We start from the raw sequence: 25,539 nt of genomic DNA on the forward strand, positions 1-25,539 counted from the left end.
CCGTTGAACTAAATATATTTTCAAAATAGTTATGAACATATTTCAGTTTTACATAAAAAAAAAATTACATAGTACCCAGTAAATTGGCAGTTTTTATGTTTTCCAGCCAAAATGAATTTTTAATTTAATATATCCCAAAGACAATAGTATTTTCATTATTATGTCTGATGTTAATCATATTTAACGGGGTGCTAGAATATGTGTTTGTTACATAAAGAGAAATGACCAAGCCCAAATTCTCAGTGAAAACCTTCTTTTTTGGAGAGGTCAGCTCTTTATCCCCCACTGATGTACAGCTGGTGAAATTTGAGCCCTGCTCAGCTCTCCATATTAGGAAATAGACTGCCATCTGCCCACGGCTTTTTTTTTTTTTTTCCTTATAGAGTCCTGGGAGGCTGAACGGTGGAGGGGGGATTGGATTGAGAAATATTGAGAAATATTTTTGCTAAGCCATAATTTCTAACTGAGATGGAGTCATTTTATTATGCAAAGGAAATAAACTCAGCATTAGTCAATTAATGTCTCAGAAAACTAAACCTGTATGCCATTGGAGCATCAAAGACATCTTAGTTTATGCTTCGTTGTGTAGACTTTTATTATTTTGGCACTGAGGTTTCTGGTCCTTAATGAAAAATGAGCAAAAACATTTTACTCCCAGGCCATAACACCATCATATTTTTCTCAGCTAATTTTTTTTTTAAATGTGTTACCCAGGGTTGCTATGATTTGGAATCAACTCAATGGCAGTGGATTTTTTGGCTTTTAATGTGTTATATGCGTTTTCATTCGTTACGATCAAAATTGAGTATACCAGCCTAGAGCTGCCAGGGAGAAATTTAAAAATTTTAGACATTATTTTATCTGCTTTTTTCATTAAAAAAATAGAATTACAGGTTTGAAAAGAAAATCACAATACATATGCATAGAAAAAAATTATTTTTTTTAATAAAATTGTCAGTGGCTCTAATCGGTGCTTAGCCTGCAGCTTGTTCTTTCACAGAGTCCAAGTTTCTAAATTTAGAACTAAGAAATCCCTGATTTGATTACTAATTTAAAATTAAGTTAAATCATGTATGAATCCATTGGATACTAAAAATATATAGAGATTTAGAATCTATTCTGCAAGCCTTCTAAAAAGAAATAAATCTTAAACTATTCTTCAGACTGTTTAAAAAGACTCTTATTCTGGTTGAAAAATTACAAATATTATAGAACAACAAATGCAATTAATCTCTCCTACATGAATTATAGTGCTCTGGTCTGTTGGCTCTATGTAATCCAGACCATTTTTCCTTATCTTTGGCCTGGATCTGTACTCTGTCCTCTAAACACAGGGATGTGACAAGGGCACCAGGGACTTCCCCATCCACCAACTCCCCCTATTCCCCCCGCCCGTTGTTGTCAAATCCAAGGGTCCATTCTTCTTCCTCATTTAAGCCTATTAGCAGTGTTTGGCATGACCACCAAGAAATTTTTCTTTTTTTGCCTCTCAGGCACAACTTCCTTCTTGTTCTATTATATTTCTTGTTCCTTTTCTGTTTCCTTTGATCTTCCTTTTACCCCTGCCCTCCACTTGAAATGTCTGAAGAGTTAGCCCTTGGACTTCTTTTCTTTCTGTCTGAATTCACTCCTTAGGTGGTCTCTACATCAACTCAAATTTATCTTTCCATCTTCAACTTCTTCCCTGACTTCGGACTTATATTTCCAACTGTCTGCTCAGTGTCTTTACTTTAACGTCTAATAGATATTGCAAGCTTAACATGTCTACAACCGAATTCCTGTCTTCCCTCTTGTATTTCTGTCTTCTAAAATCATTTCCTTTTTGGCAAATGGCAATTCCATCTTCCAGTTACTCTCCCCAGAAACCTTGGAGTCATCCTCAGTGTTTTTCCCTCAAACTCCACATTGAATTGATTAGCAAACCCTGTTAATTCTATTTAAAGTTTATCCATATTTTAACCATTTCTCACCACCACAACAACCCCCAACCCAAGCCTCCATTTTTTTTCTTGTGTTACTATATCCTCAATCTTATTCCCCCCACCCCACCCCCATACTTGCCACCCTACAGTCTATTTTTCACATAGCCACCAGGTAGAACTTTTAAAACATAAGTCAGAACTTGTCATTTCTTGTCTAGGAACCTTTGTCTGAAAAACAAACAAACAAACAAAAAACAAACCTTGGCTTCTCAGCTTAGAGTAAAAGCTAAAGTCCTTGCCAGGGATCAAATCTAACCCACATAGCTACTGCTATCTCTTCATTGCCCACTGCTCTGCCTCCCACTCATTCCCCAGGAGCCACACTGGCTGACTTGTTGATCATGCATGGCATCTAAAGTCCTTTGTACTTGAGCTCTTTGACTGGAATGTCGCATGCTTTTTTCCCTTTAGGCCTATACTCAGCTGTCACATTACAGGTCAAAACTTCTCTGACCACCCTAGATAAAATAAGTCTTTCTCTCCCCCACCCTCAAGCCTGCCTATCCTGCATTGTTTTGTTTTGTGTTTTTTCCCAGAGCTCTTAACCAACCCCTGACTACATATCTCTCTAGCATATATGAGTGTGTGTCTTTCTGTCTCTCTCTCATAGAAAGACATATACAAGAGATAGATAGATATATATAGATTTTATAACTTCTAAGTGTTGATGCAGTACCACCCAAAAAGAACCATGATGCTATGGAAGAATGGGGGCTTTGGAATCAGACTGCATAGGTTTGAATCTTGATTCTGACACTACGCTAGGGTGACCGTTAATAAATTAGTGGACCTCTATGTGCCTCAGAGTTCTCATTGTAAATTGTTCATACTATATAGACTTGTTTTGATGCATAAATTTAATCATTACATGGAAAGCCATTGGAATTGTGCCTATTAGCAATTACTATTATAATTTATCTTACTTAAAATGACTAAGGCCAAGGCAGCAAAGGATTAATTAGTCAGGGTCCTTAAAAGACCATTTAATTACACAGCAGCCTTATGCAAGCATCTATTTCCCCTGTGCTGTGGAACTTAGAGGTTTTCGCCTACGAATAGCCTGTAATTTGAGGCCTGATACAAATGCTGAGGAGCAAACATTTTATATTTACATACAGTTTTTACCCAGACTGAATCACTAGACAGAATAAAGCCGAGTGTCAAACGCTTCTCCGTATGCCTTCCCTGTCACTTTTTGTATCTGGTCAAGAACAGAATTGTTTGAACCTCTGTCTCAGTGTAAATATTTGTCACTTAACTGAAATTAACTTCCTCTTACCTGCTGCTGTCAGAAATTATGCCTTCTCTTATAATGGGCTACCATTTTCACCATAATTCATTTCCTTTTGGTGTTTGGGGTTTGGTTTTCTTTCTGCTGTTGAATTTATCAGTAACACTTCGTCAGCTCGTATTATTAAATGAGTTTAAATTAAATACCATAGCTGTCTGCTTTTTCTTTGTTGTTGTCCAGGTCTATGTACTACATTATGCTATCATGGTTTCATTACAAACACTGTGTTTTTACAAATTTCTAAGTACCAGCTGAAAATCTTGGGCAACAGTGACCCTTCCTAGGATACTAGTAGATATAATTGTATTAATTGCCATATTATGTTAGATGTATATAGTAAAATATTTAAGTGTATGTAGTATTTAAATGCATGGGCATGTAAATATATTCAATAGATACTCTATTGAAAGCTATAAAAATGATCATTTTGTTTATTTTTTTAATGCTATGATAAATATTTGATGTACACAGCTGAATTATATTTTCATTAGAGGTAAGAGCTTCCAACCTTCCTCATTCCTTTTCAGACAGCCTGAAAGGGACGTGTTGGCTCAATATCCAGGACAACCGCTGTGAAGTGAATATTAATGGAGCCACTCTGAAATCAGAATGCTGCGCCACCCTCGGGGCTGCCTGGGGGAGCCCCTGTGAGCGCTGTGAGCTAGGTAGGAGCCTGTCCAAGGACCTCTGGATTCCCTCTTTGGAAAGCTTCTTCCTCAACTAAAGAACCTTGTTCATCACGTGTTTCCATAGTGAGGGGGATCATAAGATCATTTACCCTCCCTAAAACTTCTGTTCTGGCAAGATGTATTCAATTCTTGAATCTTTTATTTGGCTTATTCTTTTACTGTATGCAGACCTTCTGAATATTTTAGACAAGGAAAGGAGTCAGCTAGAATCTGGCTGCTAGGTAACTCGGAATCCTCCCGTGTCCTTGTTTGGATGCGTTCTGGTAGGAGGTGATACGATGCCTCTGTTGCCTTTAAGTCTTGTGTTTACTTGTAATTCAGTTGAGAGCAAAAAAGGAATTTTAGAAAAAATTATGAAAGTCTCAATATGGATCAACACTGATGGAGTTAACCACAGGTGTTATGTGCTATGCTGAATGTAAGCAGGAACAGCTGGAGCCCTATACCTCCAAAACCCCAGCTTTTTATTTTTGTTTAGTTACATTTAGATTCTGTTATACTGGTGATGCAAATGGTTAAGTGCTCAGCCCACCAGCAGCTTCATGGAAGAAAAATGTGTCAGTCAGCTTCCATAAAGATTTACAACCTTGGAAACCGTATGGGTCAGATCTATTCTGGCCCTATAGGGTTGCTATGAGTCAGAATTGACTGGACAGCAATGGGTGTGGTTTTGGTTTTCTACCCTGTTTGGGGCTTATTTAAGACAAGTGCGTTTTCTTTTATAATGAAGTAAACACGTGTCCTGTTGCTCTTACAGATACAACTTGCCCAAGAGGGTTTGCCAGAATTAAAGGTGTTAGTTGTGAAGGTGAGTATATTCTTGGATGATATTGTAAATCTATAAAGCAGTATATAAAACTCACATTCACTCCTGTTCAAACCTCAGAGATATTTATCATTTTAAATATCCTTGAAATTGCAAGGATTTAATCAACAAATGTTTAGAATACCAGTCTTAGGAAACAATTTGAGATTTTCCCATTTCTCCTCTTTCTGCAATTGAGTATATTTTCATGAGGACATCACTAGTCTTTAAGGCTCAGAACAGTTGGCAAAATGGCATGGCTGAGCCGTGTTTTATAGATGGGTAAGGCTGTGGTAATTTTCACAGCTGATGTCTAGGAAACTTGGTGACTGGGTTGTACAATATTTCTGTTTAACTCAAGTAATAGCGTTGTATTGCACATTGAATATGCAATAAAGGAAGTAGGATTACACCTGATTTTTCTGTTGGTAACATCTTTCTCCCTCTGATTACTCTGTTTCCCTGCAGATGTTAATGAATGTGAGGTGTTTCCTGGCGTTTGTCCGAATGGACGCTGTGTCAATAGCAAAGGATCTTTTCACTGTGAATGCCCTGAAGGCCTTACATTGGATGGAACTGGCCGTGTGTGTTTGGGTAAGATCCATGCCTCCTTGTATTTTGCACATCATATGCGTGAAATTAGCCAATTATTTTCTTGTCCTTTGGGCAATGACCAGTCCAAAACCATTGGGTCTGTAGGTGGAATTTTTGCTTTTAAAATGAAATTATTTTGGGAGGATCACTAGAGGATATTTTAAAAGTGGATGTATTTAAATGAAATAATTTCTCTTCACAGAAAGTTCATACTACTCAAGAATTTACCTCAAAATTTTTTTAATTTTTTTCATCAGATACTTTATGCAGGCTCAGCCTTAGACACTGAGTCAGTGGAATAAGCAAAGTAAGAGAACTGTATTTTGAACACAGAAGAAAAATTGGGGACTGGTGTTTTTTAAAAGTTAACATTTTTTAACATTTACTAGCCCGTTGCAGCTGCACTCTTAAACAAGACAGTGGGGAAAGTCACAGGCAGACATACACCAATCCTGGTCCTCTACCATCATTAAAGTTTAAATTTTCTTAATGCTTTATTTTTTAAAGATGTGTAATGAAGAAACTCCTTCTTACGACATTATATTATAGGAATGGCGAGTTAGCTTTGTTCTCTATCAGTATCGTATTTGACTGAACTTGAATTACATGATTGAAACAGTAACTTTTATTCTGTATTGTACCTAAACATTTTTTTCATTTATTCAAGAGATTTCTTTTCCTAATGCTATTGAACAGTAAATGTTTAATTTGTAAAATAACTTTACATAGATGTGTATTTTAAATTGAAGCTCTTAGATAAAGCAAGGCATTTAAATATATTTCTTAAATATGTTTTTAGTGATTTTTAAAATTAGGAGTAAGAAGAAAAAGATGCAACACCATAGAATTCAGTTGTTACCGTTAACACAGATTTCATAAGTGATAGCATATTTAAATTGGATAGAAAGTATGATGACTGTATAACCATATAGAATTACTTACAAGGTATATATTTAAAGTCCAATAATATAGAAAAAATTATTTTCAGATTTTAAGTATTTTAAAAATTATTTTAAACCATCTACAAAAATTCGGGAAAACAATGTATCTTTCGAAGAAGATTAAATAGTATCAATATGGTCCAGTGACAAATGAAATCAAGTTGTCTTCAAAAACCAGAGGATATTATATATGAAGGCGTATCATTGACTATAAATTATCACAAGCAAAATAAATTTCCTGTAACATCACTTCAGAATCAAACCATTTGTAATATTCTAAAAGGATATATTGGATTCTTCTTCCTTGTGCTTTGGTTAAATGTTTCTGACGCTACTTGAATTATGCGACCTAGTTCATTCTGGCTGGGGATGCAAGAAAGTTTTGAGAAGAGATTGGCATATGAAAATGTAAAACATTCCAAGAACAAAGTAGTGGTAAGCGGCTGTGATAGAACTCGGTCTAAATCAGAGGTCCCAAACTCAAATGCTTTCAGGGGCCAGGCAGATAACATAAACGAGTGAAATGGTAATAGGGAGCTCTAGGGAAGGCAGCAAACTGTAGGTCACATATACCATCCAGAAGTTGCCAGTGTCAGAATTCAATTCCTGTGCAAGCCAGTCAAAACTTTCATAGGCCTTACATGTGCTGACAGTGTTCTGATTACTTGTGTAAATACTGATTTGGATCTCACAACATTATTCTTCCATGCTTAGTTCAGATGCCTTTTATTATTATTATTATTATTATTATTATTATTATTATTATTATTATTATTATTATTCAGTTAATCCCAGAAATGCTTCTTAAGAGAAATTCTTTCATGACCTCAGAAACAGTGTAACTCAGGCCAAAGTTCTCAGGATACTTATACTTAAATAAAGTGTTCACACTTCGTTAAGATCATTGCTGGTGACAGTCTTGTGCAAGGTTGGCTGTAACTGAGACTAGCCCCAGAGTGCCTGTGGGAATGAGACTTATTGAATGGTTGTCACATGTCACAATGGTAAGGAATGTGGCTATTTGGTTAGTGTTACTGCTGATACACGATGCAGAATCACCTACTGTGAATACCGATAGCCAGTCTACCAAGTCAGTATGAAAATTTACAAGTTACTATTTCTTTAAAAATAAGTTGTCATCATCAAGTCGACTCCAACACCTGGCAACCCCGTATGTGTCAGAGTGGAACTGTGCTCCTTAAGGTTTTCAATGACTGATCTTTTGGATGTAGATCAGCAGGCCTTTCTTCCAAGGCACTTCTGGATGCGTTTGAACCTCTAACCTTTCAGTCAGCAACCAGGTGCGTTAACCGCTTGCACTACCCAAGACTCCTTCTTTAAAAACAGGACTTTTTAATTACATTAATTGGAAATGGTAGTAACTCTAGGCTAAAGAGTAGGGAAGGATTTGAAGTCTTGAAATGTTCGTATCAAATAAAACATTTTTTATTTGATTTAGTAATACCTTCTATGAACTCATTATCCATTTTTATAATTAAATACCCAAATGTTTATAACTACAACTCTGTTGGCTAACAGGTGAATCATATTACTTATATACCATGCTGTTTTACCCTATATTTTGACTGTTGATTCATCTTCTCAGGCCCCGGCTAGCATGGGTTCTGCGTTGAAACTTTGGTATGTTTCAAAGAGAAGGGGAATTGTGACATTTAAACAAATAAATTGTCCCTTTAAGGGAGCAAATTTAAATAATCCAGGGCAAAAGCCTTGACGGAAAAGGTAAATTTGGGGGAGGGGGGAGAGAAACAACTTTAAATACAATAACAGTCTTTTTACTTTGCAAAGTAATTTCAGTAGTTGCAACAAATCAGCAAAAAGTCTACAATTGTTTATAACCAGGATCTGACAAACTGAATGCTTACAAGTCACTTTAAGCTATTCTGTGAAAAATGAAGATCTTTCACTAAAATTATTTCCTTAATTCTGAAATCAGCAGTCCAAACAATAGATCATATGTGAAGGAGTCATATCATGAGGGAAACTTTTCTTTCTGAAGGTTTCTTGTGAGAATGAAGTAATACTGAAGGGCACATCTTGACCAAAGTAAATGAAGATACTAAGAAGTATGTAACAATAAGGGATAATTTCAGTAAATGCTATAACATATACAGTTTTACAACAATGGTAATAACCAAAAAATACGAGTGTGGTTACATAGGTAGATAAGTATGCATAAATGTGTATAGGAAGGCATATGAGTACATGCATATGCATGTATAGGTGTATCTGTAGGCATATGTACGTACATGTTTATGTATGCGGCATATAGATTCATATATATAATAAACCACATAGGGAGCACAGTTATGAAGACTTCCTAGACATATCCAAATACCTTTCAGCATTGCTTTGTTGGGTTAACAGGCTTAGGACCATAGTCTCGTGGGACAGCTCAATCAGTTGGCATAACATAGTTCATAAAGATAATGTTCTACATCCTAGTTGGGCGAGTAGTGTCTGGGATGGTAAAAGCTTACAAGAGACCACCTGAGATAGAACTATTGGTCTCTACTTGTATGGAGCAAAAGAGAGTAAAGGAAACCAAAGTTTCAAAGAAGAAACTAGCTTACAGGACTAATAGCACACACAAACCACAGCCTCTTCTAACCTGAGACCAGAAGAACTAGAAGATGCCCGGCCATTACTGACCATTCTGACCAGGGACACAACAGAAGGTCCCAGATAGATTTAGAAGAAAAATGTAGAACAAAATTCAAATTCCAAATAAGTCCAGACTTACTGGCTCAATAGAGACTGGAGGAACCCCAAGACTATCACCCTAAGATACCCTATGAATTTGGAACTGGAGTCACTCCAGAGGTCACCTTTCAGCCAGATAGTAGATTGGCTTATAAAATAAATAGTATCAGTGGTGAGTAATCACCTATTTGAGGTCAAATGGCCAACATTTACCCAAAAGCAAAGATGAGAAGACAAGGAGGGGAAAGGAAGCTAGAACAAACAGAATGGAAATAATGAGAATGCTATAACATTGTGAAAATTGTAGCCGGTGTCACAGAACAATTTGTATAAAAACTGTTAAATGGGAACCTAGTTTGCTGTGTAAACTTTCACCTAAAATACAATATTAAAAAAAAAAATACTGAAGGGAAACCAACCCCAGCTCTCCTGAGATGACGGTCATAATCGAGTTAGTCTAGGAGGCCAGGGACCACGGCTCTTGCCCACCAGTGTATCTCCGGGCCTGGCATCATGCCTGCCACCAAGTGAAACCCAGCGCTGTCAAGTCGTTTCTGACTCATAGCGACCCTATAGGACAGAGTAGAACTCCCCCATATGCCACTAAGTAGGTACTTGATATATATTCACTGAATAAATGTTTCACTTAATGTCAAACTGTGATTTCACTCTCGGTGTAGATGTCCGTATGGAGCAGTGTTACCTGAGGTGGGATGAAGATGAATGTGTCCATCCTGTGCCGGGGAAGTTCCGCATGGATGCCTGCTGCTGTGCAGTCGGAGCGGCTTGGGGCACTGAGTGTGAGGAATGTCCCAAGCCTGGCACCAAGGAGTACGAGACCCTGTGCCCCCGGGGGCCTGGCTTTGCCAACAGAGGGGATGTTCTGACTGGGCGGCCTTTTTATAAAGGTAACGGGCAGGAGGTCTTTGCTTTCTCTGCACTAAACAGGTCTCCTTCCTTCCCCATTCTCTGAGACGGTGTCAAGGTTTTACTTTCTAATTTCTCCCTTTATTTTCTTTGCTAAATGTGATTTATTGCCAATCTTATGGCCCAAGAGTATAAGTCACCTACATAAGATGGAATCCAAGTAAAGACATTAGAACAAACTGCTAATCCGGCTCTTCTTCTTACATCCTTTTATTCTACTTCTCCTTCCCTTACAACAGCTGGAATAGATGCAGCCATGATTTAGTGAAAAGTTCTCCATCCCCAGTAAACTTTACAAAACAAATTGTCAGAAATAAAGGGATCAGAACTCTTCATTTAGAATATAGAACTTTGGTCACAGATGAAACCTTTTGTGTGATCATTGAACATTTTGGTTTCCCCCCGTTTATATTCACATTTTCCATCATGATAGATTTTTAATTTAAAGTGATGGACCTACTCTTTTGTATTAGCCAGCTCTACATTCTGGCTTTACTCTTTTAGATATCAATGAATGCAAAGCATTCCCCGGGATGTGTACCCACGGGAAGTGCAGAAATACGATTGGAAGTTTCAAGTGCCGTTGCGACAGTGGCTTCGCCTTAGACATGGAGGAGAGAAACTGCACAGGTGAGACTGCTCTTTTGTTTTGTTGATAAACTCCAGCCCACTTTCTTTTGCTCTATTTCTAAGTATTGCCATCAAAAGCCATAGACGTCACTGATAACATGTAAATTTTTTTTCCTGTATTTAACCAGTTCTTAAATAAACTTCTCATGAGAGAGATGCCAAACAGCATGAAGGTGCTATTCTTTATGAACAGGAATATCATATAAATATGATTTTCTAAATATAAATGTTAAAAAGCACAGCCATTGAATCAGTAAAAATTGTATAAACTTATATAGAATACTATTAAAAATCTTAACATTTTCTTATAGAGAAATTATGATTTTTTTCTTCGTCTTTGAGCAGAATACTTAACAATATGCTTCAGTCACCTTCCAAATCTAGATCCATACCCATTCCCTTTAGTTTAAAAAAAAAAAAATGAAATCCCAAACTTTTTTATTAAATAATATAACAAATTATTCCAAACACTTATAATGTATCTCCAAGATCTTATTCTCAGAACTCTTTTTTCTTAACCTCTTTGGCATTTTCCATTTTCTCCCTCCCTCACACCTGCTAAACTTCCTCCTGACCTGCAATGAAACGTCTCTCTTGATTCCTTTCTAATCCCACACGGTGCCACTGCGTTTACTTGTTCCATGCCAGTGCCACCATGTTCAGCTGTTCCACGCAGTGCCACCGCTTTCACCTATTCCGTGCAGAGCCACTGCATTTACCTGTTCCGTGCAAAGCCACCACATTCACCTATTCCAGGCAGTGCCACCGCGTTCACCTATTCCATGCAGTGCCACCATGTTCACCTATTCCATGCAGTGCCACCATGTTCACCTATTCCATGCAGTGCCACCATGTTCACCTATTCCTTGCGGTGCCACCGCATTTGCTTATGTACCTACCCAGCCTACCCTATCCCAAAAGTATTTTAAAACTGTCCATCTGGTCTTCTGAAGTTCCCCATGTCCTTCCTAATCCCCTCACCATTGCTCTCTCCACTTCTGGGCTGCTGAACTTCACTGGGAAGAGTCAGAGGAGCTGACTAGATTCCCGCATTCAGCTTCAGCCAAGCCCTTGCAGCTGTCTAGCCACACTTTTACTCACCTCTTCTCCACCACTTACTGCATTCCTCTCCGCACTGCTTTCAAAACCCCTCCCCCTGACCTACACACCCACTCATACCCTTTTTTCTTCCCTTTCTCTTTATCGAGATCAAAGCTCCCAAATATGATTGTCGGTGCCTTTCTTGCACACCCTCCTTGATAATAGAATTTTCTTTTCCTCTCGTATTCTCTTTTCTTCTTGGGGTTCAGAGAATGGGAGGTGATGGGTGTCCTCGATTTTGCAATTAGCTCCTCTGCTTTCTCAACAGCAGGGCTGACTCCTCTTTCTCGAGCATTTCTTTCTCTTCACTGGTGTCTTCTCCTAGACTTAGGACCAAGTTCAGAGTGTCTACTCAGCCCTTCTTTTCTCTCAAGCTGTCATCTTGCTTTCCTACTTTTACCCCTCTCTTAAAGTAAAAAAATCTTTTTCTAAGTGCGTATCCTTCTTGACTCTGCTGCCTGAGATTTCCTTCCCTTTGTTTCCCTGGTGCTTTCCTGTCTCAGTTGTCCTTCTAGGCGTATGATGTTTCTTCTCCAACTTTTACACATCCTCTTGCCTTCCCATCCCTTGGGTGCTTGCCAGAGTTCTCTGCTCTCTTGACACTCTGGCCCTTGGAGTTTCATCTACCCTCATGGCTTCTGGATGGTCTCCACTGAGCTGACCCCAGATGCTATCGTGCGCTCTACTCATTCCTGAGCTTCACTCCCACATTTCAAACTTCTATCTGGACAGTTTCTCTTTAGTCTTCCTTTGTTCCACCCACCCTTATTTCCTCCCCCTAGGGACTTTTCCTGTATGCGTTAACGGTATAATTTCTCTCAAGACTGAAGCCTCACACTTAATTTTGGCATGTCTCTTTCCTGGTGGACAAGTGAAAAATTATGTAAATTCTTACATTGAAATGGCTCTTTCAGGGACTTCTGATATTTATTCTAGACTACTGCTGGCACAGGTTGGGCCTCAGGTTCTGAGGCAGGAGAGTTTAGCATGCAGGAAGTTATTAGGGAGTGTCCTTGGGATTAACAACTAGGGAAGGGAAGAAAACAGAAGTAGGAAGAGGGAGAAGTTGGGCTGTGATATAGTCCCAGCGAAATCTTCAGCAGAGTCTACAGGGGCACTGGAGCCGGGACAGCCCTTCAGTGTTGTCTTGAGTTGAGGCAAGGGAGCAAGGCCTTTATATATATATACCAGTACACTTGGTTAGTCTTTGGATATGGCTGCCCAGGGAATGGGTATGACTAGGAGGAAATGGCCCTCTTCAGCTGAGCCAATCCCTGAAGATAGTTTGGATCTGAGGGCATCCTTCCAGCAACACTTCCAGCAGCTGGGGAATACGTCTTCATTCCTGAAGGGGCATCTGGGCAGCATATACCATGCTGTACCACTGTGTAGTAGATATTGCAGAATCTACTACATTGCAGATTCCTCAAGTTCTTCCATCCTGTTCGTCCAGTTTTCCACAGTCAGATCCTTCATTTTCACAACCACCAGGTTAATCATCGTAAAGCAGGGCTTAGATTGTGTAACCTTACACAAAACAACTTCCATTGACTGCATATATGTAATAAAGTCTAAATAATCACGGACTTCATAAAGAAACTCTGTATTCTTCCAGTTCTGGCTTCACCTTTTATTTTTGGCATGAAATTAGCCGAGTACCTTAATGGCTCTGATACTCTCCCTCTGTCACTGTGCAAGAGATGTAATTGTTGACAGCACTGCAGTGTTTCGGTTATAATGCGAAAGTATAGCAGAAAACTGTTGTCTGCCATTCTTTACGGAAAAACTGGTGGCGTAGTGGTTAAGGGCTATGGTTGCTAACCAAAATGTCGGCAGTTCGAATCCACCAGGTGCTCCTTGGAAACCACATGGGCCAGTTCTACTCTGTCCTATAGGGTTGCTATGAGTCAGAATCGACTCAATGGCGATGGATTACCATTCTTTATAGCATTTAAGTCTAATCTTCTGCTCCCTGTGTTTAGCACCCCCAATAATCATACCTTATCCTACCTCTAAACTGAAATCCAAAGCAGTTGCCATCGAGTCAATTCTGACTCATAGCAACCCTCTAGAACAGAGTAGAACTGCCCCATAGAGCTTCCAAGGAGCGACTGGTGGATTTGAACGGCTGACCTTTTGGTTAACAGCCAAGCTCTTAACCATTGCACCACCAGGGCTCCCACCCTACCTCTACTTAAACTAATTATCAACATTTACATTCCAGCCACTATAACGTCTTACTATTTCCAGAAGTGTGTTATTTTTTCTTTACTTATGTGCTTTTTCTCTTGCTCCTCTGTTTATTCCACCTCTTTAAAGTTTGAATTTCTACACATCCTTCAAGGCCCAGTTCAAAATCCACTTCCTTCAAAATACCTATTCTAATCACAGAATAGCTAATATATGACACTTTCTAAGAAACAGTGCTTAATACTGATTGACTTAATCCCATGAGGCAGGTTCTACTGTAATCCCCGTATTATACACAAGGAAACTGAGGCATAGAGAAGTTAAATGAGTTGCCTGAGGTCCTACAGAACTGGCTTTTTACCCAGGCCGTCTGGTTCTGGAGTCCATACGCTTTACATTGTGCAACTTACGCAGCATCACTTCAGCCAGAACTTGTCTCTGCTTCATGACAGGACTCGCTCTGTTCTTCTAATGGCTCTTACTTCCCAGTTCCCAGAGCCTGATAGACAAAAAGTAAGAGAATTAGTATGCATATTATTAGCTGCTTAATTGAATCAGTTAATTTTTTTAATCAATTCTTTTTAAGAATAATTTTGTTTAAAAGACATTGTTTGCATTTTTCAGTGTCCCCTGTCATTGGGGAAATAGGGAAGCCCGAAAGCAGAGACTGAGACCCCAAGAGAATGCCCACAAGTTATCCACTGACTAAATCCTATGATATCAAAACTTCCAAATTGAAATTCATCAAAATAATGAAGAAAAACTGGCAGAAACATTGTTTTCCCCACTGTGACAAATTTTTAAAAAATGGGTCATGTTTTCTTTCTCCTTAATCATATCTTATAAACTTGACTTCTCTATTGAAAAATCCTAGTAGATCTTAGCTATAGGCCTGGGAGATTTCCCAGAGAAGGCTGTTTTTGAAAATATAAACCCTGTTATTGAAAATTCTTACTTAGCATATAAAAAATGACAAACACATCATTTTCCGTTATGGTATTTTATAAAATCAGTAGGGTCTTCACATCTGAGTGTGACACACAAGAAGACTGGAATGTACTCCGTGACCCTGCCCAGATATGTGTACTCTCTGGTTTGAGGCTAGTTTATTGCATCTCCCTCTGAGGCTGTCTGTCTCTGGCCAGCCAGCCACTCCCACTCAGAGGCAGTGGCCCTGTCTTCTGTGGTGTAGCAGAACTGGCATGGTCTCCTTGCCATTTGTGAGGCTTCATTGTCATTTACCACCTGCTTCATTCATCTCATATTGCAGCCACAAAGAGAAATCCACAGTTTCAGAATTCTTAAGGGTAAAAAGCTACTACCTGCCCGTTGGTCATGACAGTTTTGGCAGTTGGAGAAAGGAATGCACCTAAGGCCCGGTTCCTTCTGTCCGATCCACTAAAAACATTACCTTCATTCTCTTAGCCACTGATTTCTCCAACATTTCAAATGTGCTACACCTTCACTTGAGGGTAAAATCCCTCCCCTGGCCTTTAACTCCTTCTGTTTTTGTGTATGTTTTTAAACGGCGTTAATTAGACATCGACGAGTGCAGGATTTCTCCTGACCTCTGTGGAAGTGGAGTCTGTGTCAATACTCCAGGCAGCTTTGAGTGCGAGTGCTTCGAAGGCTACGAGAGTGGGTTCATGATGATGAAGAACTGCATGGGTAAGCATGGCTAGCTCTTCCACTCCAGTCTTGAAACCAGACGAGCACAGACTCATTATCTCAACCCTCACTTGTCTTTGGAGCTGTTAACAGCATGCTTGCAAGGAGCTGTGGTGAAAGAGAGAACAGATTAAAATGTCAGACAGGAAGTCTGTTCCTGGATAGCTCTTGGGAAGCCCCAGTGTCTTGGCACCTTAATGGCAGTGATGTATTGAGACTGGATTCTGTTTATTCATAGAATCTAAAATGAAAACATAGACTAATTACTCAGGAGAGATTCAGTTAAAATGTGGTGGCCTCAAAATTTATATTGAGTCATGCTAATCCCATGCTATTTCCTTTAATTGTCTGTTGTTACAAACTCTTTGGTTATCAACAACCGTTTAGCCTGCTATTTCGTTTTCAGGACTTAGCTCAAAGAACTTAGCAAGCTATCATACTAAGTAGGCTCTTACCTAAGATTTTTCTTTCATTTTGATTAGAGAAATAGACACCAGAATAACTGACAGCAATATATGGTGTCTTGCATGTGGGGTGATATAAAGCACCATTGTTTCTTTTTATTTCTTGCAAGTAAATTTCTTGATAGCTTACTATCTGCCATTTATCTATGGGTAGTGGAAAAAGTAAGGAGAGCGTTATCTTCTATTAAACACATACCTCAGATAATATTCTTTCTCCCGTGCTGTACGTGTGAATTTTTCTCCCCTCAGTGTTCTTTAATGGATCTCACGTTTTTACCTTTCAGACATTGACGAATGTGAACGTAACCCTCTCCTTTGTAGGGGTGGCACCTGTGTGAACACTGAGGGCAGCTTTCAATGTGACTGCCCACTGGGACACGAGCTGTCACCATCGCGTGAGGACTGTGTGGGTGAGTTTGTCTTCTCAGCACATAAACCCATCAGGCATCACTAGTAAAGACTGAAAGTAGATTTTAATAAACCTCTGTTGTTTTTGGTATGTAAAATCTAGCTGATTAAAATTTGAAGATTTAGGTTCCCTGCATTTGGTTTCAGGCTATGTCTTTAAAGAATGACACACTTAGTGACACACTCAAATGAGCTGGCATTGTGGTTATCATCGTCTTTTTATTACAAACACACTCAAGTGATCCCTGTGTAAGGGGACCTGTGTAAGGCCATGAAGTTCCACATCCTCCAGGTAGGGTGGAATGGGAAAACTGCTCCCGTTTAGAAGGGCTGCAGGCTGATTGCTGACCTGTGTAAGCCTGTGGCTTCTCTGTCCAACATCCCCGTTTCCTCAGGCTGAGTCTGCCCTGCATCCCTGTGTCTGTCGTGTTGGGATCTACTCGCTTGTGTGTGAGCACAGGTGTGCTCCCTCAACCCCCAGTTTCACAGGAGCCCTGTGGTCTCTTCACTGTCCTGAATTCAGTAGGGATGGCAAAGAATGGCCCAGTCTTTGAGCAGTCCATCCATTTGCTTTTGTAAATATATAAGACCTCTGTGTTCTAGCATAAGGGCTTTAAAACTTTGATTTAGTCTGGAAACAGTTTCTTCACAGGAAATAGTTCTGGAAAGTATAAACAAATAAAATAGTTCAAAATAGAACAGATCACGCAGCCCATTTAAAAAAATTCGAGCACACCTACTCACTATGCATATAGTTATTTATAAGCTATGCATATAGTTATTTATAAGCTATATATATATATATATAGTTATATATATATATTCTTTATTATATCGTTGGGAAACCCTGGTGGCGTAGTGGTTAAGTGCTATGGCTGCTGACCAAGAGGTCGACAGTTCACATCCGCCAGGCGCTCCTTGGAAACTCTATGGTGCAGTTCTACTCTGTCCTATAGGGTCACTATGAGCCAGAATCGACTCGACGGCAGTGGGTTTTTTTTTGGGGGGGGGGGGTTTATATATATCGTTATGCTAATATGTGAGGTGACTGTTAAATCATGGACAAAACAGATGTTTTAAAAGGATGAATTAAAACATTTTAAATATTTTTATTTCGTTTCTTGTTATATCTGATTAGGTTGACATCGTTTTTACCTTGTATCTGACAAATACCTTGTACAAGGAAAAGTATCACTCCACCATTTTCTTACTGTTCCCCTGGAATTGCATTATTGCTACTAGTTTTTACTCTACAGTTCTTTGCAGGAGATAAGAGTTAATTTATTTTAAATAAGTAATATAATCTGGAAATTTACCTATACAGGTGCACTAAACACAATACTATAAAAACAAGTAAGAGCCCCGCTCTTAATGCATTCATTTTTGTGGAACCAGCAGTCTTATCGGGATATTTCAAGTTATGTAGGTAAAACACTTGACCATCAAATAAAGGCCAAGTGAGCATGTCAGTATAAATACATGTATTGAACCTTAGTAAGCTTCATTTCTGGCATGTTCTGTATCTGCACCGTCTAATGTGGTAGTCACTAGCCTCATGTGGCTATTTGACTTATATTTAATTAAAATGAAGTAAAATTCAGTGTCTCAGCTTTTCCAGACACATTTTTCAAGTGTCTCAGTAGCACATGCGGCTACATATTGGACAGCATAGTTATGGAATAGTTCTGTTGTTGTAGAAGCTTCTACGGGGAAGGGTAATTCTAGAAAGAAATAAATAGAAAGAGAAATCCAGATTCCAGTATTCCCACAGATTATCTTGCTTCCCCTGAAGTGCACACAGGAGACCACTGCCCAGCAGAGCATGTGCTTGATTGCTTTAGTGATGGGGTTATTACATAAAACATTAATTCTGTGCATCTTTTCTAGATATTAATGAATGCTCCTTGAGCGACAATCTCTGTAGAAATGGAAAATGTGTGAACATGATTGGGACCTATCAGTGTTCTTGTAACCCCGGGTACCAGGCCACTCCTGACCGCCAGGGCTGTACAGGTAAGGGTGGGCCGAGCAGGTCAGAGATGTGTCCCTCTCAAATCAGACTAGGGAACTTTTGACACTAAATATATAATATAGTTGATCAGAGTCCTTTGCCCCAAAAGTGAATCTAAGAATGGGGGCAGATCTCTAAAATGTCTTGGTTTGGTGGTTTTGCAAAGAAGTTACTAGTCTTATGATAGAAAATTTTCTAAAATCCATAGTTTTCATGTTTCTGAGTTCTCCATTCTTGGAGCCCTGGTGGCATAGCAGTTAACAGTTTAGCTGCTGAACAAAAGGTCAACAGTTTGAATCCACCACCCGTTCCTTGGAACCCCTATGGGGCAGTTCTGTTATCTTAGGGTGTTGAAATTAGATGTCAAATGGAATGCTGTCTAAATGGAAGTATAAAGAACTAAGACTAATGGCATAATGATAAATCAATACAAATGATGGGGAAAAATCCAAAGCCATTTAAGCATTATGTTTAAAAATAAGTGAAAAAAAAAAAACTCCTTATTGCCTTTTTTTCTAAGAAGTAAACCTTAACAAGTAATCAAGTAATGAGGCTGGAATGTTCTTTTCACAGATATTGATGAGTGTACGATAATGAACGGAGGCTGTGACACCCGGTGCACTAATTCAGATGGAAGCTATGAATGTAGCTGCAGTGAAGGCTATGCCCTAATGCCAGATGGGAGATCATGTGCAGGTACCGAGAGAAAAATACACATACTTTGTGTATTTAATTAATTGTATTTTCCACATCTATCTCTAGATATCCCTTTCATGACCGGAGATATGTATGTCCCACCTACATTTTCCACCTCTTGGGTTTATTGGGAAGCTGCTTTCCCACTTATAGTACATGCAGCCATCAGAAGGGGACCTATATAACTGTGTGAAGTGGAAGAAAGGGGCACGTGCCGCAAATTGCTGCTTTTACAGGGTATTGTATAAGGTGTTGCATCCTGTAAGGGCATATGTGTCCCATCAAACCTTTATATGGGTCCACAGGGACATGTGTGTCCCAGAGTCCAATGGAACATATGCATCCCACCAATCCTACTCCCCCTAGAGTCCACAGGGACACATGCATCTACCCCAGATTCCAGAGGGACATATGTGTCCCACTATTCATGCCCCCAGAGGCCAGAGGGACACACTCAATTCAGACACACTCGGTGATTCAGTATGCATTCCACTAATGAGAAAAAAAATTTATCAACAAAAAAATTTTTTTTTTAATTCGATCATAAACGGGATATTGTTGAGTGAAACTGGACAGAAAAAAATTTGATATTAAGGAAAGTCAAGTTTGTTTTCATTTGATGTTAATTTTGTTTGATCAGATATTGATGAATGTGAAAATAACCCCGACATCTGCGATGGTGGCCAGTGCACCAACATTCCCGGAGAGTATCGCTGCCTGTGTTACGATGGCTTCATGGCTTCAATGGACATGAAAACATGCATTGGTGTGTACCATAAGAACAGGATAAATATTTATGCAAACACATGTATGTGCATATATACACACATATAAAAACCCAAGAATAAGGTTTTCGTAGTCATTATTTTAAAAATTCAGATCATTGTATCTGAAGCTATAAAAGCTAGAAAGGAATGACTATTTTAGGGAAAAAGCCTTAAAGATGGGTAATGTATTATCAGCACTGTTAGGTCTTGCAAAATGATTATATTTTAAGTTTTATCTGTATCTTTCCGTATCATCCTATTCTGCTTAAAAGATAGCTCATAAATTACTAATTAACCAAGGAATTGAAACTGAATTTTCTAGATGTGAATGAGTGTGACTTAAATGCAAACATCTGCATGTTTGGGGAATGTGAGAACACCAAGGGATCCTTCATCTGCCACTGCCAGCTGGGCTACTCGGTGAAGAAGGGGACCACGGGGTGCACAGGTAGGGTTCAAGCTTGCATACGTTGTGCTTCACCTTCGGTTTCAGAGGCAGCCTTCAACGTCATTTGTTCCTTGCTCTGTTAGTCCGGTTACCCACAGTCAGGCTGTGACTGACTGTGTGCCTGGTGAGTAACTGAACCACCGCATGTGTGACGCTTTTAGCTCATCTCTGTGGCAGCACATTGTCTCCATCACTCCCACTGCTGAGCTGGCTGTGGGTGCCAACAGAGAGTGAGTGTGTGGCTGTGTGGGTGTGTGGAGTCTGGTTCCCGTGGTTCAAATGTGCTCCTGGTGGCTCTTTCAGCCGTATTTACTTTCTAAGTATGACTGTTGTCCAAATAAGAAACATGCATAAAGGAGCATCAAGAGAACTGGAGAGATGACAGTTTTTTGTTTTTGCAGCTCTTCAAAACGAATGAAAATTAATCTGTGGTTCTGTTTAGATCCCTTTTCTTCTTTCCTTTCCCCCATATTTTCCTCTCTCTCTTTCTCTTCCCTCTCATTCTTCTCTCTCCAATTGCTTTTGCCCTCTTTTCTGCCCCAATTGCTTCTCTTCTCTCTCTTCACTTTCTTTCATTGCTCATCCCGTTCATTTTAGCTCTTCTTTCCCTCTTCCACAAGTTTTAGCCTTTTGCATACAGGTGGGGCTAGGAAATCCCAAGATTTTGGACTAGGTGTTCTTCATTGCTGAATTTATGGCCCATGTATGGCATTTTGCTTAAGGTAGATGGTGGGTGGCTTAGACTGCAGCCTGGCCGTTTAGCTGACGCCTCCAGGAAAGGGCAAGTAATGAAAGAAGGTGTGCTCTGCAGGTTCCCCACCAGCTGGGTAGATGTGAAGTCAGTAGTTCTGTGTGTGCATATGATTTCAGCATCTATAATATATAGTCATTGACCTAGAGAGAGGAACAAAATCTACGTGTTTATACACACAGGGACACACTCTGGTAAAGTATCTTGTCACTCTCCAGGTGATACTTCCAGTGTACATTTTTCTTTTTTCTCAAATAAATAAAACAAAAATGTTCACCAAAATGATAGATTTTGAGAACACTATAAAGGCTTGTATTAATTCTAAAAACAAGACCATGTAATTTTAAGAAGAGAATGCACTATTAAACCAGTTGCCATGGAGTTGATTCTGACTCATGGTGACCCCATGTGTGTCAGAGTAGAACCATGTTCAGTGACTGATTTCTAAGAAGTAGATTGCTGGGCCTTTCTTCTAAGGTACCTCTAGGTGGACTCAAACCAGCTGAGTGTGTTAACCATTTGCACAACCCAGGGACTAATGCCCTATTACTTACCTTTAAAAAAAAAATTAAAATTCTTATCATCATGAAAAAAAATGTAACAAATATTAATAGGAAGGAATAGCAGAGTCTCCTTTTGGAAATAGTATTTCTCTTGACACCTATCATCTGATACCCTCTACATGGAGTTTTGCCTGGCAGGGAGAAGGCCTCTGGGATAGATAGGGGATGGCACACGTGCCTGCTGGCTAATACCTGCTAGGTGGCATCAAGCTGTTGTGTCACTCCTTCCACAAAGTGGCTGGCAGTTTCCTCCAGGGAAGGGCTTGTTTAATTTGTGTCTTGAACTTCCAAATCTCATTGGTGTCTCCAGAAATTACAAATAGATGTGATGTTACTGTTTTCTCTCTACAATTTTAGATATTTCTATATATATAGTAATATTTTACATGTACAGAAATAGGAAACCCTGGTGGCATAGTAGTTAAGTGCTATGGCTGCTAACCAAGAGGTTGGTGGTTCAAATCTGCCAGGCTCTCCTTGTAAACTCCATGGGGCAGTTCTACTCTGTCCTATAGGGTTGCTGTGAGTCAGAATCGACTCTGTGGCAGGGGTTTTTTTGGTTGTTGTACAGAAATATACTTGGAAGTAGAATCAAGTAGCTTGTATTTTATCTTTTTCAAATTAACCATGATTTTTTTTAGATGTGGATGAGTGTGAAATTGGTGCCCACAACTGCGACATGCACGCTTCATGTCTAAATGTCCCAGGAAGCTTCAAATGTAGCTGCAGAGAAGGCTGGGTTGGAAATGGCATCAAATGTATTGGTGAGTTTTCAAACATAAGTCTCATTTGCCAAGACAAAATTCTTAGAGGCACCTCTTCTGTACAGTTGTTAGTTAACGCACACATTTGAATAGGAATGAACAAGGTGTTCACTTTCATTTATTTTCTTGTAAATGAAAGGCTGTCTTTCATTGCAAGTTAATCCCTGCCTAAGAGTTTCCTTTAACCTTAGTATAAATGATCAAATTACAACAATATGCCTTGGCATCTGTTTTTTAATGCATTGTTCAGTAAAAATCATTTGATGTGCAGCCAGTAGTTCAGACAGCTGTATGATGAAAAATGACTCATATACTTTTCCAGTTTTTTCATAGTTATCAGTGAGATTTAAAATCCAATGAAATAAATAGGAAATGAAAAGGTTTTGCCAGATAACATAAGTTTGTAGTAAGTGGTCAATACCTACTTCGTCTTAGAAAACAAAATTAATTCTTACAGGCAAATCTAGATGTTTTGTGAGACTCAAAGTGGTCTGATTTGAAGGAAAGAGAAGAATGGGAAGGCAGTTGCTGTTCTCCAAGTTTTGTAGTTCCTGAGCCAGCATCTAATAAGTCTTTTATAGCCCTGAGGCATTCAGAGTGTGGCCTCAGTGTTTTGCATGCCTGAACAATAAAGCATTTTTCCAGCTGGTAAGAACAATCTAGATCAATTTAAACTAGAAAAGAAAGCCAGCTGAACTGGCCTCCCCTGTGATGACTCATTAAAAGCTAATAGGTCTGTAGTAAGGATTGAAGAATAACCTTAAGATCTCTTCCCAATAATATAAACTAATATGAATATATTTTCCTATTCATTCAAACATTTCATACTTATCAAATGTTTATGAGGTGACTATAGAATTTAACTTATCATAATTTCCAAATAGCTTTGCTAAGTAGCATAGTAGTGTTCTATGATGGCTCCATTACATTCACTAGCTTCCCACTTGTCCAGCCAACTCTCTATCATTAATTTCACTACTTTTCAGCCACATCCTCAGTCGCATTGTCCTAGTCCCATTTGTCTATTGTTTTCTCTCATATCTAACTTTCCTTTTATTTTTTCTGTCTTCTAGCTTCCCTTTTTTATGCCTCTTTATTTTTTATCACTCTGGCCAACTGTGGCAAGATCGCCTGCCTTCAATACAAGGGATTCAACAGTTTTGAGTCCGCCCTACTCCAGATATCATCCATCCACCCCTTTCTGTCATCATTCCTCTACTCTAGTCTGTGTGTGTCTGTTTCTTTCTCGCCTTCTCTCCTGAGCCCTCCCTAAAAGAGCCTCCTCCCTCTTTGGACCTCTGCAATCCATTCTGTACTTCACCACCAGAGCGATCTTTTAAATCATGGACCTGATCTCTTCACTATCCTCATTTTAGCACATTAAATTTAGGATAAAATCCAGCCTTGTTCTTGTGGTTTAAAAGGCCCTACGGCATCTATTCGTTGACTCTCCCTCCAGCTTCATCTTCTGTCCCCCTCCATCTCATACCACTCTGACATCCTTTAATTTCTTTAGTCATACCAAGTTCTTCCCCTTCTCAGTGTTTTTATATGTGCTGTTCCCTCTGCAAGAAATACCCCTTCCTGTTTCTATTCAGTGGGCTAACTCTTGGTCACCTTTTCAGTCTGAATGTAATTAAATATGTCCCCAGTGGGGCCTTCCTTGATCCTGCAGTTCAAATTTGATGTCCCCTTAATTCTTCAATTCTACCATGTAACTTTTCTTCATGGTACATTTTACAGTATTCAGTTATATTTATTTCTGAGTTTAACATCTGTCTATTCTACTAGGTTGGGCTCCATGAGGTCAAGAATCATTTCTCAGTTTCTTCAACTATAAAATGGACTTGGAAATTCTATGATAAATTTCCTGCTCTGGAATTCAGGGCTATCTTAGAAATGAACCCTTTTTTAGTGATAAAATATGCCTTCAATATGAGTTAGAAAGAAACCTAACCCTGGTTTTCTTTTAACCATTACCTTTTATTTGATTAGATATCACTCAGAATGTGTAAATTGTCATTTTGACCCATTTTATGATGTGAACATTTTGGCTTGTATCTGAGAGCTTAGAGAGTTAGAACTGTAACCCTACAAACTAAAACACATTCCGTTCATCCAGTTTACATTTAAATGAAGACAGATTAAAATCTTTTTGTGTTTCACTGTTCCATTTTCCTTTGCGAGTTGTATTGTGTCCTCTTTCTATGCAGATCTGGATGAGTGTTCTAATGGGACCCACCAGTGCAGCATAAATGCTCAGTGTGTAAATACCCCAGGCTCCTACCGATGTGCTTGCTCCGAAGGGTTCACTGGAGATGGATTTACCTGCTCAGGTGGGTGAGCATCCTGAGGTGTGTTGTGATGTGATTTTCATGGAACACTCTGTTTCTTATTTGAAGAAAGCCACAGTTAAAGGAAGCTGACATAAATAACTCCATTTTTATACTTGACGTACAGGTTACGGCGTGTCTTTATCTTACATTGAACACAAAAATGAACAGTTTTCCAAAATACTGGAGCAGACCATGTGGATTCAAATCTTGATTATACTGCTTATTGGCTGCATAACCTTAAGCAAATTACTTAACTTCTCTGACCTTAGTTTTCCCTGTTTTAAAATGGGTGTAGAAATAATAATAATGATCAAATACCTTTTTTTTTCTATTTCTTATCACTAAATGAATAACATGTGGAAAAACTATTCCAGCTTTTTAAGACATGATATATGACCTGTTCCAATCACTGCTATTTAATGTATTTATCAAAATCTGAGTAGCTTAGTATGTAGTATTGAGAGGATTAAATGGACTAATAAAAGTCAGGGGCTTAGAAAAGTACATATACTAAGAAATAAAAAAATCTTAGCTGCTATTTGTCTCATATTCCTTGAGGATAAAACATTCATTTATACACATATATATGACACTGGGTCATTTTGCTGGATATAAAGTCTGATACGTTTCAGTTTAGAAGGTAGGTGTTTCTCAGTTGATTTTCGGTACACAGGTTAAACCCATAATTAAAAGATAGAAAGGTTCTTAAGTTTTTTCTAATTATTGACATAAAAACATACTGTAGTCATTTTCAAATGCCTTTTTTATGAAAACATGTTTATTCCATTT

The 25,539-nt window shown here is 38.9% G+C and overlaps 1 protein-coding gene across 1 annotated transcript in view; it reads left to right on the forward strand.

Moving 5' to 3' along the window:
* The window catches only part of FBN2 (fibrillin 2), a 292,375-nt gene that overhangs the window by 204,864 nt on the left and 61,972 nt on the right, over positions 1–25,539 (forward strand). Inside the window, exons 21-33 of the mRNA XM_064275596.1 lie at positions 3,801–3,938; positions 4,720–4,770; positions 5,236–5,361; positions 9,707–9,934; positions 10,458–10,583; positions 15,414–15,542; positions 16,291–16,416; positions 18,302–18,427; positions 18,999–19,121; positions 19,762–19,887; positions 20,211–20,336; positions 22,292–22,414; positions 24,628–24,750. Of these exons, the coding sequence (XP_064131666.1) occupies positions 3,801–3,938; positions 4,720–4,770; positions 5,236–5,361; positions 9,707–9,934; positions 10,458–10,583; positions 15,414–15,542; positions 16,291–16,416; positions 18,302–18,427; positions 18,999–19,121; positions 19,762–19,887; positions 20,211–20,336; positions 22,292–22,414; positions 24,628–24,750 (1,671 nt within the window). The remainder of the gene's footprint in view (positions 1–3,800; positions 3,939–4,719; positions 4,771–5,235; positions 5,362–9,706; positions 9,935–10,457; positions 10,584–15,413; positions 15,543–16,290; positions 16,417–18,301; positions 18,428–18,998; positions 19,122–19,761; positions 19,888–20,210; positions 20,337–22,291; positions 22,415–24,627; positions 24,751–25,539) is intronic.

This window comes from Loxodonta africana, chromosome 2, assembly GCF_030014295.1.
Source record: "Loxodonta africana isolate mLoxAfr1 chromosome 2, mLoxAfr1.hap2, whole genome shotgun sequence".
Taxonomy (NCBI): domain Eukaryota; kingdom Metazoa; phylum Chordata; class Mammalia; order Proboscidea; family Elephantidae; genus Loxodonta; species Loxodonta africana.